This window comes from Pseudochaenichthys georgianus, chromosome 7, assembly GCF_902827115.2.
Source record: "Pseudochaenichthys georgianus chromosome 7, fPseGeo1.2, whole genome shotgun sequence".
NCBI classification, from domain to species: domain Eukaryota; kingdom Metazoa; phylum Chordata; class Actinopteri; order Perciformes; family Channichthyidae; genus Pseudochaenichthys; species Pseudochaenichthys georgianus.
The window spans coordinates 5,500,119-5,519,364 of NC_047509.1; the positions used below are offsets into that span (position 1 = coordinate 5,500,119).

Below are 19,246 nucleotides of genomic sequence, written 5' to 3' on the forward strand. Positions count from 1 at the left end.
GGTTTTTGTACAGAACACCTCCGGATGCTGCAGTTCCTGAAATAGCTTTTTGATTGTAAACAGCATTGGGTGGTTCATTGTAATTTAAAAGCGAGTGTGCTGTGTCTTCCGCTCTCCCCCGTCCCTCCCTTCCCGATTCCTGAATAAAGCCACCAAGTGCTTCTCCGCCAATGTCGAGCCGCGTCTGTCGATACCTCTCAAGATGGATAGTTGTTCTGCATGCTTATTGATTCGGCACAGGCCAGAGATATAAGTATCATTTGTCATTTCTGGAATTATTTGGAGTCCTAGTTAAAACCCAGAGCGGAGGGGGAGATGGCCGTGCCTTGGGGGAGTTGGTGGGGGAGTAGCGACTTGTCTTGGCTTTGATGAATGACTGCACGGGTTTTTGGTTTGTACTGCAAGCGCCGGGCCCTTTAGCTCGCTATTTGCTTTCACCATGGTCCAAGAAAAACAATGCGATGGTCCAAGCACTGAGCAGCACCGTCCTGTCGTGTAGCGTAACGCAGCGAGCATGGTGGTCCGGCAGAGGGGGCGGGTCTTGGACTCTGCATGCTGCTCTTCCTAAAGACCCAGTGGGTTGCATGCCGTCCTGCTGCTCTGTGACGGCCCAGAAACACATGCTATGAATTTGAATATTAAGCATGTAGAATCGACAAAGTAACCAGGAACAGATTGTTCTTGTTCTTAATTTTCAAATAGCACGCAAAGGGGAAGGGGAAGGATTTTGTGGTAACAGTAGCTTCAGTGTTTCCCCGGTGACTTTGATGATGTCCTGTTGTGGGCATCGGGCCAGCAGCTGGCTTCATTACTGTATGGATCATCTTTTAAGACCATTTAAGATCAACGAGAGCTATTGTCCCCTAATGACAAAGACTCCGAGAAGTTCATTACTCTCAACCCCTTTTGATTCATTCACCTGAACAGCCAGTTTCACTCCAACAGATTCTCCTTTTTGGATCCAAATTGTTTCTTTTTTTCTCATTTTGAAATATGACTTGGAAGTCGAGTAAAAACCTTTTTTTTGGAGTTGGGTGAGGAAAAAGTGTTTAACACAGGAACATGTTTAACAGCAACAACAGAGAAGAGAAGAGAAACCTCAGACACGTGTATGACAAGTAATTATTTCCCTTGTCCATCAAACTGTGTTTTGATGCAAGGATGCGATCAAACATGGTATTAACAACTTCAAGCCTTCAAATGGAAATGATTCTGCAATCGTGTGAAGCCTCTGTGTGAGCTTCTGTGTTGCCCCGCAGCATGAAGCCTTGCATGCACAAACGCATGAACACACGCACACACCGAGAGACACACACACTCTGGGCAGGGCAGAGTTTTGCCTGACCAATATTATTGCCACAGCTCGTCAATGCGAGATGACCATTGTGTATTCATTTCCATTGTAGCTTGCCAACATGTCTTCTCACAGCAGGAGAGAGATAGAGAGAGAGAGTGACAGCTTTGTGTGTCTTTCAGTATTTTTCGGTGAATATCCCAATAGGCAATGGGCTGACCGACTGCCCCCAGCCTCCCTGTATCGGCGCCCAACTATAGTTTCAATCATTTGTCCTATTCACACATGGCCGGATCAGAATCTCTGCATCTTAAATACAAAGAACCGCCTCGTTATAACCAGTTTGATCACAATCAGAATCGAGTTTATTGCCAGGTACGTTAGCCAGGAATTGGCTTTGGTGTATGGTGGTGCAATCATAAACACCAACAAGCTGTCAGAGAAGGTCAAAGATATAACGATTATAAAACGAAAATATAAAGAAAAAACTATACTAATAATAATAATAATTCCTTACATTTATTATAGCGCTTTTTCAATGACTCAAAGAGCTTTTACATATACACACATTACACATACATCATACATGCAATGGTCAGATACTGTGGACAATACCCACAGGACAAGTATTTACACTAAATCTACATCTACAAAATAAACTTAGCACATTAAATACATGACAATAAATAGCTAACTGTAGTATATCATATTTTAAAGTGGGCTGTGCAGAAATGTGCAAACATATAATAATAAGCCGGGTTTAAAAAAATATATATATAAAGTTTGAATGATTAAAATCAGTGCTGTAAGTATCCTCATTGAGCTTGCTACAGTAGGTCATGAAAGAGAGTTGCTTTAGTAGGGCAGTCTTCTCCATTTTGTTTGAGGATAGACAACAGAGGCCCGGCTTAATCCCTTTGGAGAACTAGTGCATGAATTGATATATCCTCCTCTGCCTCCGTGTGTCTCTCCTCTTGCTAATGTCTTTCCTCGAACTTGAACAAACAGCCTGTGCGTGTAGGACACATAAGACAGATGTTTAGGATTACTTTCACCTCATTGCTCTATTGTGTGCACTTTAAGGGAGCTCAGCTGATGTGGAATGCCACTCATTCAGCCACCGCGCTCCTACAGGGCTCCCCCTGTTTATCAAAGTGCCATCTGCACTCAAGACGGAACAACACCATCTTTTAAGAGTGGGGGGATATGAGTCAACGGCATGTTAGTTTTTAAAGCAAGGGAAGCAACATCTAATATTGCTCTTTCTCCTAATGTTTAATAGTGTTTATTAGGATAAGATAACATAAGGTTTACTTTATTCATCCCAATGCGGGACATGTTTGGCTAACACATTAAGGCATTGCACACATACGGACTACGGATGGAAATTAGCTCAAAGCTAAAATCCGGCATGTTTACATTTTAAAGCATTATTTGTGTTGAATGTTCATCAATGTGCATTGTCCTTCTTCAAATAAACGATTAAATGAAAAACATACATACATATTGACAGTGAAAGATCCGTCAAATACACACGATGAATGGCCAAATTACACCTAACACATTTAAAAGTATATTAGTAAATTAAATGTGCATTACATAAAGATGTTAAAGGTACAGTGTCCAGTGTAAAACCAACATGGTGTCCTCTGTAACTGAATACTATTAGTGTGTCCTCTTTTTTTGTCTTTTAAATAAATAAATCTAGCCTCTTGTTTCCCGGCCCCCCATTCGTCTCAGTTTATATGTGTGTGTTTACAGATGTAGAAACAAATGGCCCAGACCCGCATTGATATTGTTGAGGGGTGACATTATCTTTGAGCAGAGCACTTATCTAATCTGGCTGCTGTGGGAAGCAGAAGGAAGTGGCTGTGGGACAGGGGCCGGGGATACTGCATCTTTAATTACCATTGATATCGCAATAGAGAAGAGAGGGATGGAAGAACATAGCCAGGGGGGGGGGGGAGGAGGGAGGGGGGGAGTTGAGAGAGGGAGAAGACCCGTGTTCACTTTTTAATTAAGGCTCCGTAGTGTAACTCGTCAATGTACATTATTGGAAGAATGAACGTCAATGCCATTGCTTTTTCTCCCCCTCCTTTATCTCTGTCAATGATTCAAAGACATGATTTATGGTTCGTCTCCGTCTTTCAGGATCATCCATCAAGCGCTGGCTCTGCCGCAGCGCCACCCGTTGTAAATCATTCTGAAAGCCTGTCACTCATTTCCATTAACCGTTCCTCTGTCGCTCTGGTCTCCGCCTCCCCTCAACCTCCTTCTTTCTCCCCCCTTCTCCCCCCCCACCCTGACTCTCTCCTCCCCCTCGGTGCACAACCTACAGCCACGCAGGGTATCAGTTCCGTTCCGCTGCTTCGTCCGCCTACCTTCTTTTCAATAAATTAACCACTTTCTCCCATGCGATGAATAAAAAGGCTATGCCCTCGCCTTGCAGTCGGCACCTACTCCTCCTCCATTACACCTTACAAATGTCACGACGCCGACTCGTAGGCTAAATGAGGATATAGCTCAGAGAAAATATTTGTGTTGCACTGACTTCTCCTGTGGCAGTATTTGAACAACTTTGATATGTTTGCAGTGTGCTATGAATATACACCACACATATAGGCCGCTGCGTCTAGCTTTTATGATGTTTCCTTTAGTGTAGGCGACATGAGGATAATTTACCATATTTTTTTAACACACTATAAAAGACCATGTGCGTAGGTGTTCACATTGTTTCTTTTGTGCATTCATCATGGGACTGTATTTAACTTTAACAACCAATGGAAACAATATTATACTTGTAATTATTCCATGTAGTAAAAGCACACTAAGTGGGCTTTAAATGCTGTTGATTTTCTGTCAATTCTACCGGTACTTTAATTCAGACGCTCAAACAATGACTGCAGTCTTTAACCAGTTTTTATAGAAACAGGTCTTATGAACAGAAATAATTGGCTCAATGGAGTGACTGTCAATCTCGTACAATGGTTGATGTGCCTGCTCTCGGGGAGCCCGATTCACTGGCTTCTCTTTTCATTCTAATCAACATCTCGATATCAACACAGCAGAATACCCACAAACAGCAGAAAGCCTGTTTTGAGGGGAAACTTTCAACTATTGGTTGCCAACACATTTCACTATTTGGGCAGCCATTGTTCCCAGAATGGGCTGTCAAAGTGACAATGCGCAGCAGGCAAATCCAGAAGTTTGCACTTTTCAGAAAGCAGCGGGCCCTAATCATTTTGCGGAGGACACTTGACAACAAATTTGCCATTAAAATGAATCTGAATAGGAGGGTGCGAGGCTGTTTTGAAGCCTTCCTGCCTCACTTACTGTTGCTCGTCTTGTCCCACAGAGCTGCAGGTTTGGCGGGCTTGCTTCGCTCCCTTTATGCTTGCCATGAAGCCGCCTTTGGTCCCAGTGGAAACTGACAGTACCACGCTTCAGCTGCAAATTCACTCTGTAGCCTCATTGTATTTAATGAAGGGAAAAAGTGGCAATCTACTATTAATGAACTTGGAATGTAAAAAAAGGCCTTCCTTTGCTGAAAACGGCATAAAACTGCTTGTACAAGGAAAGCTTTTGCTGGAGCCCGTCCAGAATCTAATGAAAGATCCATAGAGGGACAGAGCGGGCGGGAATTCAGTGAAATGCAGATTGTTTGAATAGAACACAGTCTCTTCCAGCTGCACGATCAGACTCATCTGTCCTGACCTTGATGGAGGGCTGTTGTTGTTTGGGAGGGCCAGTGTTTAGGGTTCATGAAAGGTTTATGATGCAGGGACTGTATACGTATATACGTGTACTGATTTCAGTCGAAGACTAAAAGGTACACAGTCAGTGGAGCAGAGTGTGAAGGAGACTTGCCACAGGCTTTCTCTGGTACTTTGAAGAGGACATTTATGCTTTTGGGGGTTCTCCTTTTCCTACAGTGTGTTGGACTCCTTTGTTTACTTCTGGAACATCGTGACATCACTATGCAACACTCGCACTTCTATTCGCCAGCGCTCAAAAACATTGTTTGTGATAGGCTAAGGGGCGGGACATCTCTAAGCGGTTGACTAATCACAACAGAGCCAGCCAGCTAACCAATCAGAGCAGACTGGGCTCTGGTTTCAGACGGAGGGTGAAAAGAGGTGCTGCAGCACAGGCAGTATGAGAGAAAGAAAGAGCTGTTTGAACATTGAAGCATGGAGACACGTCCCAGTAGAGACACTACGTACTAATATGAACCTGAAAATGAGTTTAACGAAGAAATGTACAATTGAAAACATGATCCTAGAGATATCCCTTCAAATGCAAAATAAAACCAAATCATAATGAAGTAAATGATTACAAAGCATCAGGCAGTGATTGATTTGGAATAGAAAAGCTTTTTATGAGTTGCACGTTAGGCGTGTGTCGGCCATCATACCTTTCACTCGGCATCTCATAGAAGTAGAACAAAGGCCTTATGTGTGCGAGGCAGTGGTCCTTTAAACGATGGCCCGCTTTCCTCCCTGCTGCCACACAAACATTCCTGACTGACATTCAATCAGGGAAATTTGAACCAAAGCAAGATGGTCTTTTATTAGTACCGCCCTGTTTGCTCGACTGGTCAGCTCCAATATGCGCGGCGGTTTGAGTGGCGTACTGTAAGATGATGGGTTCCCTCTCTGATAAGGGTGAATGAGGGGTAAACTGCTATTCTGCAGAAAGGAACCATCAGACCTCATCATGTCGCTCCTGGAGAGCCGTGTCACGACCTCTTCAGAAACCGAGTGACAGAGCGGCTCCCCTCCTGCTCGAGGAGAATACACTCTGAGCTGAAGCCGCCCTGCTTCTGCTCCGCCAACTGGAACTTTGTATCAGTCAGGCCGGAAAAGATCATCTGTAATGTCGCAAATATACACTGCGGCTTTTAAGCCAGTTGTAACGTAATCCTACATGCTCGCCAAAATTGTTTATATTTGCCTTTCCTTGTTAGCAGAGGAGCACACAGAGGAAACAGCCATGCTTTGTACAGTATATTTTAAGCATCGTATATAAGCGTTATTCAGCTGTTGGGGTTTGTTCAGCCAAATCACACACATCAACATTTGATTACTTATATTTTGTTGTTTCTAGCAATGCAGATAGTTTTGAGATGTCTTCTATCTAATGGGAGCGCACTCTTAGTTTCAGCACAGCGATTTGCAGTTATACAAAACATATTCATACTGTTCACTCAAGTGAAAGTAATATTACAATTTAACTAAGGCTGCTGAGGTATTAGCGACATAACATACTTCAAGTCTCAAAATTAAATATATTCTGCCTGATCAATGCTATTAGAGTTGTCTGGTCAGATGTTTGGGACATCATCATTACATTTACATTTAATTGGTACTTTAATTATAGTGTGTTGAACCCAAGGTAAATGCTTATATACAACTGGCTAATTTAATCTATAACATGACATCTTATTTGGATTACGGATTTTATATATAGTAGTGTTGCACGGTGTACCGATACCGCGATACCCTGCCGTTAAAAACGTTACGATTCCTCCGTTTCATTAGTATCGGTACTTTAAGAATGACTGGGGGAAAGTACTCCGGTGAGAAAGCGCTGTTTTAATATGAGCCGTGTGTGTTCAGTGCTCTGCTCCGTGCCTACAGTCCCTCCCCTCTCATGCACGCTCTAAGTCCCTCCCCTCTCTCGTGCACGCGGCCACGCGCTAGCTGCCAGAGCATGTGAGCAAACGAGAAGCATGGCTGCAAGTGGGAGTGCAACTGCCGCTGCGCCTCGGTTTGTTGACAAAAAAGACGCCAGAAGCGAAATGTGGAAGTATTTTAGCTATATCTCCGACAGCGAGGCACCAAGCCGACGGACACCACGAGGCCTGTCTGTAAGACATGTATTAGTTTTATTTAATACGAATTCTTGTCATTTATTTTATTTATTGTTCTCATTGTTTAAAAGTGTGTGAAATAAATCATAATAATTACATTTAAGACTGTTTCCCTTTTTTTAAGAAAAGTATCGAAAAAGAATCGGAATCGCAATTCTTGACTTGGTATCGAAACCAAAATGTTGGTATCGTGACAACACTAATATATAGTCCTTATGCCAAATGTGTAGTTTCAACTGTCAAATAATAATAATAATACTTTTTGTGATAGTGTAATTAAAGTAAAGTTACATGAAACTTGTACGATACTTAAATGAATGTAGGTAAGATACTTTCCATCCCTGTTGATGTAAACAAAAACAGTATACATTGTAATTCATTACAAACGGCATAGTTAAAGAAAATCCATATTTATTTAGTTGATAATGTTCAGAATAGTAAACATTTTCCGAGAAGCGGCAATTTAATTGTATGTTTATTATTTAGGATGCAGTAAATAAAAGTAAGTGTATTATATGTGTGAGGTGTATGTTGACACTGAGTGTGTAATATAATATAATATAGGTGAATAACCCTTTAAAAAAACGACCTCACTCACAGATAGAAAATGTCCTCCTGGCTTTGGTGCTGCTGGTCTGGAGAGGGTTCTCGCAGACAGGATGGGCGTGTTGTGTGTATATTGTCTCAGCCGGTGCTTGTTAGGGGGCCCTTTGGTGAGATGCAACACCCACCGACTGCATGTGATGTGGCGGCTGTGGCACGTTCAAAGTGATGACTTAGGTGCTGGGTGCAGATTGCAGTGCTCTCCCACCGCTCACTTCCAATTAGGCACCGGGCCGACTGATGCGTCTCGGAGCAGAAGCTTCTAGTGGGCATCAAAAGGAGCAGCGTCGCTCGGTGACATCACGGAGCTCCTGCAGCTTCATGCGGGGCAATCAGATGTGGCTCAGTAATATCACGATTAGCGTTCACGCAAAGGCAGACTCATAGAAATGTGTACAATTGCATAAAACGTGGCTCATTTCTTAAAGGCTGCGAAGCCCAGGCTGCCTCCCTTTGGATATTCCTTTGTGTTTGTTGCTGTGCTTCCCAAAGTTCTCTGTGTTTTTAGTTAACAGAATGTCGGTTGTGAAAACATTTTTGATTAATTGCCATAATTATTGTGATCATGTTTGCCCAAATGAACAGCCAGATGGCGGGATATGGTGTCATATTTGCGATCTTCTCATTAATCTGGCTCTCGGTCCATCTGAGCACATTGTGCCGTTTGCCATGTTCACAATCTGTCCTGGAGTTGTCCGCGTCTTTTTTTGGAGCTGCAACTTTTCATTTGATTATATTAGACTATAAAATATTAATGTTGAGGGCGTATGAAAGCAAGGCATTTATCTGCATGACTAGCTTGTGTTTAGTGAAGTACGTAATGTGCTTTAGGTAACATCTCCTCCATGCATACACGAGTGTTTCCGTCTCATGGCTTTGTAGCGAAAGCCTCGGGAAGCTCCAACAAACCACTTTTGCGGTGCCTTTTAACCCCCTTTTTCATTATCTTACTTATGCTTTTTATCTGTACCAGAATGTGTATCACAATACTCTTGATAACAAGTTGATGATATCGACTCGGTTACAGTGTGTCTGTGAGTTTTGAGGACGATTAAGGATGTCGTTTAAAAGTGTTGGAATGGAATAATGGACCAGGTGGGAGCTAACGACACATTCCTATTTTAAAAGCGAGTCAAAAACTATTTAATTCTGTGATATCAATTAACCTCCAGACAAATGTCGTCAAAGGGAGCAGTCTGAATGTGATTGTTCTCTATTTACTCTGCATTGTCCTTGGGCTCGAGGAGACTGATTCCTGACAGGGAACAATGAAGAGAGAAGTGTTTACAGATCTTTACAGATGGCTCCGGGGCTCAGAATTAGCTCCCCGCAATATCTCAAGTGATTCGGTTCAGTCTTAACTTCAGTCATCAAGACTATCATCAGGATGTCTGACAATGTATCCGTTTGATCTTGACGTTCACTACTCACCGTGTTCGTCAGATATCACTGTCAAATATTAAACCGTGTGACATGTGTGTCTCATTCTAATGATAGCTCACTGAAGAAAGCACAATGGCATCATGTCGGCTTTCAGAAACACTTTTTTCTGTTTCTCGCGTTGCAAAACTTTGGAAGTAGGATTTGTACATCGTGTACTTTCCCACTGACATTTCACACCTATTTATAACAGCAGATAAGCACGGTGACTAAGTGTTTTTTAAATGAACGGACAATTCATTGAACACATTGCTTACATGTGAGTGGAAACACGCCATAGTTATGGAGACAGACTAGAGATTGCTCAGTGATCCTGAGCGCGTCGTGGAGCGGTCTCCGCCTTTACAGCAGCTTTTTTTATCCTCGTCTTTTCCTTTTTTTTTTGAACATGGCATAAATCCGGGAGATGAAAATGTCAGGGAGCAGGTTCATTTTGCAAAGAGGTTTTGATTGCCATGCGCGTGTAATTGATTGTTCCAAGGACAGGCGGAAATCTAGAAATGTCATAACAGTCCTGCTTAGGTTGGTCCCACCACAAGGCAATCAATGAGAAGTAAAAAGAGATATTGATTTGCGAGCAGCAAAAACTGTAGCTTGAGACAACCGGAGAGCGCTGGGGAAAGTGGCACAGACGTGCAGACCTGTCACTGGCACCTATGAATTACCCAATCTTCTCTGAAGATAGTGTTACCGCGGATACTCACAAAGTCCTGCGACGGGTATTGCAGCTATCCATTAGCTAAGCTCAGGCCGCTAACTCTCCCTGGCTTGTCAGATTAATGAAGGAAATGTTGACCTTCCAGGGGATAAATGTTGACGTTCTCAAATTTACAAAAGTTCCTCCTGACATGTTAACATTGGAACCCGAACGGCCTTTTACAGCTGGCACACAGATTTCCAAAATGATTGACACATTTTGAATAGACTCACTTACACAAGGGAGAAGGGATTGTGTACTCGAGGAAGATACTAATGCTTGAAGTTGAGTTGTAAATATATTGTCGTGTAAGCATTTAGCACCAATCCGGTTGGACTGCGGCTGCCTCAAATGTAGCAGTGTATGTAATGGACTGTCTCCTGTGCTGGTTTCTCGAGATGCGAGGGGGAAAAGCATTTTGGCTCAGAAATAGGCTTCTGTAAATCTAGGCCTCGCTATGCCAAGAGTCTGCTCTAACGGATAAAGGTTATAAACACTTCAACTGCCTGATTTATGATGGACACCTCAGGTTTTTTGACCTTTGCATATCTCTGTCAGAAGATATAAATTTGTAGTGACACAGATTGGAGGCTTTACAGCAGTTTATGACATGCTAAATCTCAGGCAAGGCATGCCAGCCTCTTGTTTTGCAAGGCGAGTTAGACTGGGAGTTGCCTTGCTTGGACTCACAGACAACATTTTCAAAGCAGGCAGTACGTTGTAAAACATGTGCCTGAGAACAAGCAGATTCTGCTTCCACCAGTTCTTTTAACAATGACTTTTTCATATGGCCTATCCCCATTTCATTCTGTATGCTTAACAAAAGTTGTTTCCATGACCTTTTCGAAGGTGTTGGCATTGTCCTTGAATATGCTCTTGTATGAGAATAAGGCAGCATTACAGTGGTTAGACCAAAAGCATGGCTACAAATGGTGTGAGAAGCGGAGTAAGACAGAGTTGTGGATATCTTGGAGTGATCCCTGCCAGAAGGTTAATTGGAGCCCCTGGATGTCTGATACTTAGGGCATCTGATAGAACAGCGTCGAACAGCAGGAAGGGCAGCTGTTAGTCTCTGTCAATTCCATCCTCAAATACAACGATAAGACGCTAACATTCAAATTGAACTACATGTGGTTATTTCCAGGAAAACAGTCTTTGTGAAACTCACATGTATCTTACACATAGGGTAGGTGAAGCATATATTTGGGAGTTATAAGCGACATGAAATATGCAGGGAATGGCCTTTACTGTACACGATGGTGCATACCAGGATTGAGCCATTTCTCACTGGACTGGAAAAATGCTCATCTCCCCACTTTGGTATACGCTCTTCCCAGTCCTTTAGTTTTAGTGACGACTTTGAAGAGAGAGGACATCAAGTTGGAGCTTGTCATAGCCATTGGTGTTCTCCTTCACTGTGAATACTATATATAAGACTATAAATAAAACATTCCTGTGTGCTCTTGACAACTCTCTCCCTGAGCATCAAGGGTGTTTTGGAGGCCATCACCGATCTCGGTTGGCCAATCAAACCATCTCTCCTGCGGTGGATCAAGGTCACAGCACACCGTGTGTGTGTGTGTGTGTGTGTGTGTGTGTGTGTGTGTGTGTGTGTGTGTGTGTGTGTGTGTGTGTGTGTGTGTGGTGTGTGTGTGTGTGTGTGTGTGTGTGTGTGTGTGTGTGTGTGTGTGTGTGTGTGTTGTGTGTGTGTGTGTGTGTGTGTGCTGTGTGTGTGTGTGCTGTGTGTTTGTGTGTGTGTGTGTGTGTGTGTGTGCTGGTGTGTGTGTGTGTGTGTGTGTACTTGTTCACGAGGCCCCATTCTCCATGTTTGTTTTGAAAGTCCGAATCCCATCTCCATCCATTAGCTGGCAGGCATTCATCTCCAGGGTTTCTCTTGAGGCACTTGTGAAATATTGATAATAAAAAAAGTTTTATTTTCAGAAGGCAAAAAAGGGGAAGACATTCTTTGGGCTGCCCAGTGTGGGACTCCTGAGTGCTCGTCTTCAGCCATCCCCCTCGTGGAGTGCCCTCTATTCAGGAGAGAAATATTAACCACATGAAATGCATAAGTGCCTGGACAGGGTTCTTATGTCCTATTCATATTTAACTCAGAGCACATCTGCCACGGCGCTCCCAAAATGCACCTTTCCAGCATGCCTATGAGGCGTAAAATATCTTGGATATGTGACAGCACTGACAAACTGTATTTATGGCCGAATGTCTTCAAAAGATATGCAAAGGCTGTGATATTGTTGTGTGGGTTGCTGGATGTTTAGATTCTAAATAATCTGAAATAGTTATTGTCTGAAGAGGACACTTTAATCATCTGTGGCTGTGTTCATATTATGTCGTGCACACCCTGCAGCCACACGAAACACCCCGCTATGCTGAGTCAGAGTTCCCACTAATTGGATGATGGGAACTGTGTCAATTAGAAATACTGTTGTTTAATTATCTGTTAATTGAAGCAATAATGTTTGTGTTCTGAGTTGAGAGAATGAACAGGTGAATAATGAAAGAAGTAATTGCTGTTTATGACACTGTCAGGGAAAATATAATGACGTGACAGATTGCCAGTCATTTTTTGAATCTGTTTTTTAATTGTGTCGTTTTTACACTGATAATTAAAGCAGATTTTTTACACAAGTTAGATCAACATAATCATCAGCATCACAATCACATTTGCAACATGTTTTTTACGTTTGCTTAATGGCCACATATCTGAAGAAGTTGTGTTTTCTGATCTATTTTAAGTCAATCTTTTTAATGTATTAAGACTAGTTTGCGTTAAGACGTTTCTAACATGTGGTTTCAGGGAAGCTGAAATGTTATCCAGAACAGAAGGCTTTCATTTTCATTGCAGTTTTGGGACATCCATAATCACTATGGAATCGGTCATTTACAATAACACTTAGCAGGCCCCAGAAGAATCAATTCCCGTGTGTCACTCAGGGGCCAATGATTGTTGTAAACATCTCAACTTGAGGCCAGAAAAAGCCTTGGACACAGCACTAAGTCAATGGCCTGTCGTGAATCACATGGTGCCGTGTTACACCGGCAGCAGTCTGTTAGTAAAGACATTACGTCCAGCTTTACTCTCCAACCTCCCAAGGCGCAACATAGACACCATTATGATGTCCTTTAAGGCCTCTGTGACATATACTTCACAAAAAAACAATACTTGATGAAGATTTTGTAAATATTGTATCTCGTGAATAACTTTTCCTAAACTTCTTTTGACATAGTGTATTCATGTTATCTTTTTCTCTTCCTTTCCAGTGTATGAAGATGGTGTTCTTCAGGATCCCGTTCCTGAGGAAGACGCCGAGAACGACACTCAAACTGAAGAGGAAGGCTCCGAGAAGACCAGCCCCAAAGTGTCCGAGGACAGAGAGCTGGACAACAAGAGCAACAACACTTTTAGCAACCAGAACTCGCCCATCAGTGTCCTTTCCAATCAAGAAGCCGAGGTAGAGTTAGCGTCACGCCTTAGCGACACCAGTGACAGACTCTCAGACTTCAAAACCTCCTCGCCGCCTGTGAGCGAGAAGGATGACACAAGTCTCAGCTCCAAGCATAAAGAGGAGACGGGCGGCAGCTTGGAGAAGATGAGGGCGGCGTATGCAAACTTTCTTTCCGATTCTTACTGGACGGGGATAGGGATGGACTTAAAAATTGGCAAAAGCGCCAGCAAAGCCAACTGTGACAGCAAAGCCAACTGTGACAGCACCAAGACTGAGTTCGACTGGCACCAGGATGCACTCTCCAAGACCCTGCACCACACACTCTCCCCAAAACCCACTGCCAGACCTAACCTCTTCAGCTCCGTCCACCTGTACAGGCAAACCACCAAACCCTGTGGCTCAGGGTTCACAGGGGCCAGCCGGTTTCGTTGTAAGGATTGTAGCGCAGCCTATGACACTCTGGTGGAGCTGACGGTCCACATGAGCAAGAGTGGACACTACCAAGACAACAACCACGGCAAACAGAGTAATTCCTCTGGTTCGTCCTCGAAATCCAGGAAACGAAACTTGCACGATATGGAAGGAAAAGAGGATGCGCAAAAAGTTTTGAAGTGCATGTTCTGTGGCCACTCTTTTGAATCACTCCAGGATTTGAGCGTCCATATGATTAAAACTAAGCATTACCAAAAAGTGCCTTTAAAAGAGCCACTCCCCGTACTCACTTCCAAATTATTGCCACCATCAAAGAAACGGGGCTTTGAGACGGTGAGACCTTGCTCCCCTGACTCCACGACTGGTTTATCCGGCTACACCGAGGCACAAAGGGCCGCCGCCATTTCAAATGCTACCAACAATCGCTACGGCTATCAGAATGGAGCGAGTTACACCTGGCAGTTTGAGACGTGCAAGTCTCAGATTCTCAAGTGCATGGAGTGTGGAAGCTCCCATGACACCCTTCAGCAACTCACCACGCATATGATGGTTACTGGACACTTCATCAAAGTCACAAACTCGGCCTCGAAAAAGGGTAAACAGTTAGCCCTTGACCCCTTGGCCATTGAAAAGATCCAGAGTTTAGTTGAGCCTGCCGTTAGATACACAGAGGGAGAAACGGTGCCTCCGAAAACCCCCTCCCCCGGGAGCGTTGAGAAAGACGGCCAGGGGGAAGGCACATCAGAGAAAATGGAAGAAACTGAAACTAAAGATGACAAGCAAGAGAGTGAGGATCAAAAGGCAGCCAATGGGGCTTTTAAGTACCCTTATCTCCGTGAGGAGGATCTTGAACAGGACTCTGGGGGAGGAGGGGACATTCTCAAATCTTTAGCCAACACAGTGGCCTCTGCCATCAATAAAGCTCAAACAGGGACACCGAGCTGGAGTGCCTACCCGAGTATCCACGCTGCCTATCAGCTCTCGGGCCTCATCAAAAGAGCGCCTCTCTCGGCGTCCCCCCCCTCTCAGCTAAAGCAGACATTTAACCATAAGCTGAGACCGATTGCCCCCAAGGGGAAGTCCTACCACAGGGCTGCGGGAGTGGAGGCTCCCCAGGGACAGCATCAAAATGTGGACATAAAAAAGGAAAAGGTTGGCATTAGTGATGGTAAAGAAAGTCAGAATACTAAGTGTGATCTGTTGGAGAATGATGACAGCGATTGTCAGGATGATTCCTCTTCCTCTTCAAAGCTCGATGCAGACTGTATGAATGAAGGGAGCGATGCGATCAAAGGGAAGATGAGCCCAGACTTCTCTGACAGAGGCAAGACACCGAGCCCCTCTGCCAGCAATGGACGCAGCGCTACTTCAGAGCCTCTCAGTGACACTCAGTCTCTCCTTGGCATAAACCCTCTTAGTGCTCTGCAGTCTGTTCTTAACAATCATCTGGGCAAAGCAAATAAGTCCAATAGCTCAAGACTAGATCAACTCACAGCTCACACACAGTCTATTTTTGCTGACCTTAACCGTAGCAGCGAGAAACAAGCGTTAATGCTTGGTAATGCGATGAGAAAAATACCTGATAACCCCTTTCTATTCGTCAGTGAGGACCAACCGATAGACCTGACGAAATCTAAACACAGCAAGTCGAGTTCCTCCGTACTTCAGCCCTCCACCCCCATGCCACAGAAATATGCCCTGTCTGACATCGCGGACATGTTGAAAGTTCTTCCAAAAGCCACAACGCCGAAATCTTCCACACCGTCACGGATCCCGTCGATGAAGCTGGAATCAGACGTCAGGCACTTTGAGGACATGTCTCCCGAGGTTTACTCCGTCCACAAGCGTAAAGGCAGACAGTCGAACTGGAACCCTCGGCATCTTCTCATCCTGCAAGCTCAGTTCACCTCCAGCCTCTTCATGACCTCTGAGGGGAAGTACCTGCTCGCAGACCTCGGCCCTCAGGAACGGATGTACATCTCCAAGTTCACCGGATTGTCCATGACCACCATAAGCCACTGGCTGGCAAACGTAAAGTACCAACTGCGGAAAAGTGGAGGGACCAAATTTCTGAAGAACATGGACACCGGTCACCCCATCTTCTACTGCAATGACTGCGCCTCCCAGTTTAGGTCACCCAACCAGTTCATTTCCCACCTGGAGTCCCATCTCGGGTTCCTACTCAAAGACATGGGCCACATGCCGGAAGAGCACCAGAAGGACGAGCCAGAACTGTCGAAGGCCCTCAGCGTCAGGGCCTCCGACGCTCTCGTCACAGACAATGACATTGAATCAAAGTTCCGATGCAAGCTCTGCTGTCGGACATTCGCGAGCAATCACGCAGTCAAACTCCATTTGAGTAAAACCCACAGCAAATCCCCTGACAACCATTCACAGTATGTGGAAATGGACAGGGAGTAGTTTTCCTATTATTGTCACTTTTTGTTTCTTTTTCTTACTTTTTTAATTTAATACACTGGTCAGATATTTCAACCATTTTTCAATTAGTGTAGTGTGCGTCATTTGAAACATTTCATGGAGTACAGCGAAGACACACTGGTTAGGAATGGTATAAGGTTAACTAAGAGATACTTTTGCACCCTGCTCAAATGCATCACCAGTAATTAAGTGTATTACTGCTTGAAGAAACATAATGCTGATGTTTGCATGCAATAGCCCTGGCTATGACTACTATTTATTTGTATGATATGTCAAGTTTCAATTGTATTTCAAAGACAAACATAATTAACTAATTGTACTTTACAACTTCTGTGATACAACACACCTGCATAAACGTGCAGCTGTTCCAACAGGTAGCCCGACACATGATAACACACACGCAGAACTGTACAGTGTATTGCTATGTAAAGATGTTTTGTGTTGAAATGATAGAAGATTAAAAAAAAGAAGCACTTTAATAAATGTTTAATCACCAGTTTAGACTCGGAATCTGTACATGACTCAAAGATAATTAGGCAGTTTGGAAACAAGGATTTTTCACATGTAAATATATTTTAGAAGAATAAACAGTGTGTTTCATGCAACAAGGATAACAGCAAGACAGATGATACCTGTGATACCTGCACCTTTTTTTACTTATTCAAATAAAGAGTTAACATTTGATAACAGCCTGTATATCTTTTTTCTTCCTTTAATGTTTGTTTACCAAGGTACTAGCTTGATTTTTTTTTTTATGATTATTACCAGCAAATCATTGAGATCAATGTTTTAAAATGCTTACCGACTGATGAACATAAGGACGATAATGATCTATATTATACCAATGCATTGTAATAGCGTTATGCAAGTATCTGTAAATATCAAAAGATACGTTTCCTGATTATTTCCAAAGAAAGTTTCCCAATAAAACTATAGGTTTTTTGTACAATTCATTACGACTGAAATCAAAATTGTTTCCGAGAACAGAAGGTCACACACATTTGAAATTTGGCTACCAGCAAAATATACAATTGGAGATGTATGGAGCCAAATATGAACAACAATAACGTAATAATCCATTTATATGAACCTGGATGTAAACCAAGCCTTTCTTTCACCAAAACAATCTATATGTTTACGTTTGAAATACCAAATGATTACTTATTTCGAGCAAACTTCTCAGGAAATAAACAGGAACATCTTCAGAAATGACAAACCCATAATATAAAAAGTTTCCCACGTATCTTATATTTAATTTTACAATTCCTCCAGCATCTATTGCATGCTTTGAAACCCACGGAGAACCTCATACTGTACAGCACACTGCATTGCTTCCCTTACCTTACGACTTTTAGATACACCCTAAGATACATCTTCTTGTCACACTTTATTGCTTTCCTGCGAACGCCGCTGCTGTTGCTGCGAGATGGTATCATAACAATTAAACATATTTCCTCCAGCTCTATTATTTCAAGGCTATTAAAAAATAATTGCCTTCTAATTCATAAACATTTTATGCAATTCATCTCTTTTCCAGCAATCAAGTCCTCAATTACCTCCACCCATCAAATCTGTGTTTTATAACTGCCGACTGACATTTGATGGCAAATGGGGAAAGCACATGGGCACCGTGGTGATTTGAATGCTGTGACCCAACTTGCCCCCTATTGTTTGGAAATGAGCAGGCAATCACGTTGTTCATCAGATGACTCCTAATGCTGTTAAGTATTCAGCTATAATTTCTCCCTGCATTTATAATTACTGTCAAAGACCCACACACCTCACTGAGCAGATTAAAGCTATCAATTATTTAGTGCCTTTCTCCGCCGATGGATCTCTGATTTGTCTGTAGGGCCATTATGTTTTAAGAGCAACTTATTCTAAACCGAAGCCAGGCGTTGTCTTTAAGATGCAGGAAGATGCTTTGCAGGAAATAAAAGAAAGGGTGTTTATTAGATGTGTGGGAAATTAAAAGTAAGGGTTGGTGCGAATAAAATGATATGCACATAAGCTACAGTGTCGAAATGCTAATGAAAATCCTATGAGCCGAGCGCCTCCAACGATGCAACATACAATACACATAAATAATAGTGCAAGAAGTCTGTCGACAGTTAAATAGAATATGATACATACAAGAACAGAATGTAAAATGAAATATTGTACAGTAAGATTAAATTAAATACGGTTTATTACTGTGATAAGTATTTACTCATTTACTCCAACAGAGAAATGGGCTTTTTATTCGGCTTTTATTTTTGAATTCTCATTATTTTCCTACATTTAGATACAAATCCATAGTCAGTACATATGCTAAGTACATTTTCACGATTCAGAAGAACATGGTTAACCTCCAAGGCTAGCCATCAACACATGCTAACAGTGCAATCACAGGAGGAAATTAGTCATCTCTGACCATAATTTGCTTTAATTAGTCAATGTGGGATTTATTTTTAGCGCACACAACAATGCTAAATGGCTGCAATTTCAATGTAAAGCACGTTTTATGACGTCTATGATTCTTATTATTTGAAGATGTATAAACTGTAGTGTGTGGAAAATAAATAATACAAACATCTGCTGCTCATTTTTTTCCAAATAAACCTAATGCTCTCTGTTAAGAATACCTGAGTTGTTAAGCATTGATATACCTCAGGTAACACATCGCAGGTAATTAAGTGAAATAAACCCATCATTCTTCCAAAGATTTATATTAATTCATTTTGGATGTTTGCATATTAACAGAGTTAATCGCACCGTACATCGAACGTGTCATTGCTAATTACCGAACGCAGTCAGCTTTTCTGCAATACACACACACACACACACACACACACACACCACACACACACACACACACACCACACACACACACACACACACACACACACCACACACACACAACACACACACACACACACACACACACACACACACCACACACACACACACACACCACACACACACACCACACACACACACACAGTTTAAACCCGAGGGTGTTGTTT

General features: G+C 42.8%; 1 protein-coding gene across 1 annotated transcript in view; it reads left to right on the forward strand.

Moving 5' to 3' along the window:
- Positions 1–18,523, forward strand: part of LOC117450051 (teashirt homolog 2) — a 44,171-nt gene extending 25,648 nt beyond the window's left edge. The window contains exon 2 of the mRNA XM_034088039.2: positions 13,186–18,523. Within this exon, the coding sequence (XP_033943930.1) occupies positions 13,186–16,223 (3,038 nt within the window). The 3' untranslated portion in view covers positions 16,224–18,523. The remainder of the gene's footprint in view (positions 1–13,185) is intronic.
- The last annotated feature ends 723 nt before the right edge of the window (positions 18,524–19,246 follow it).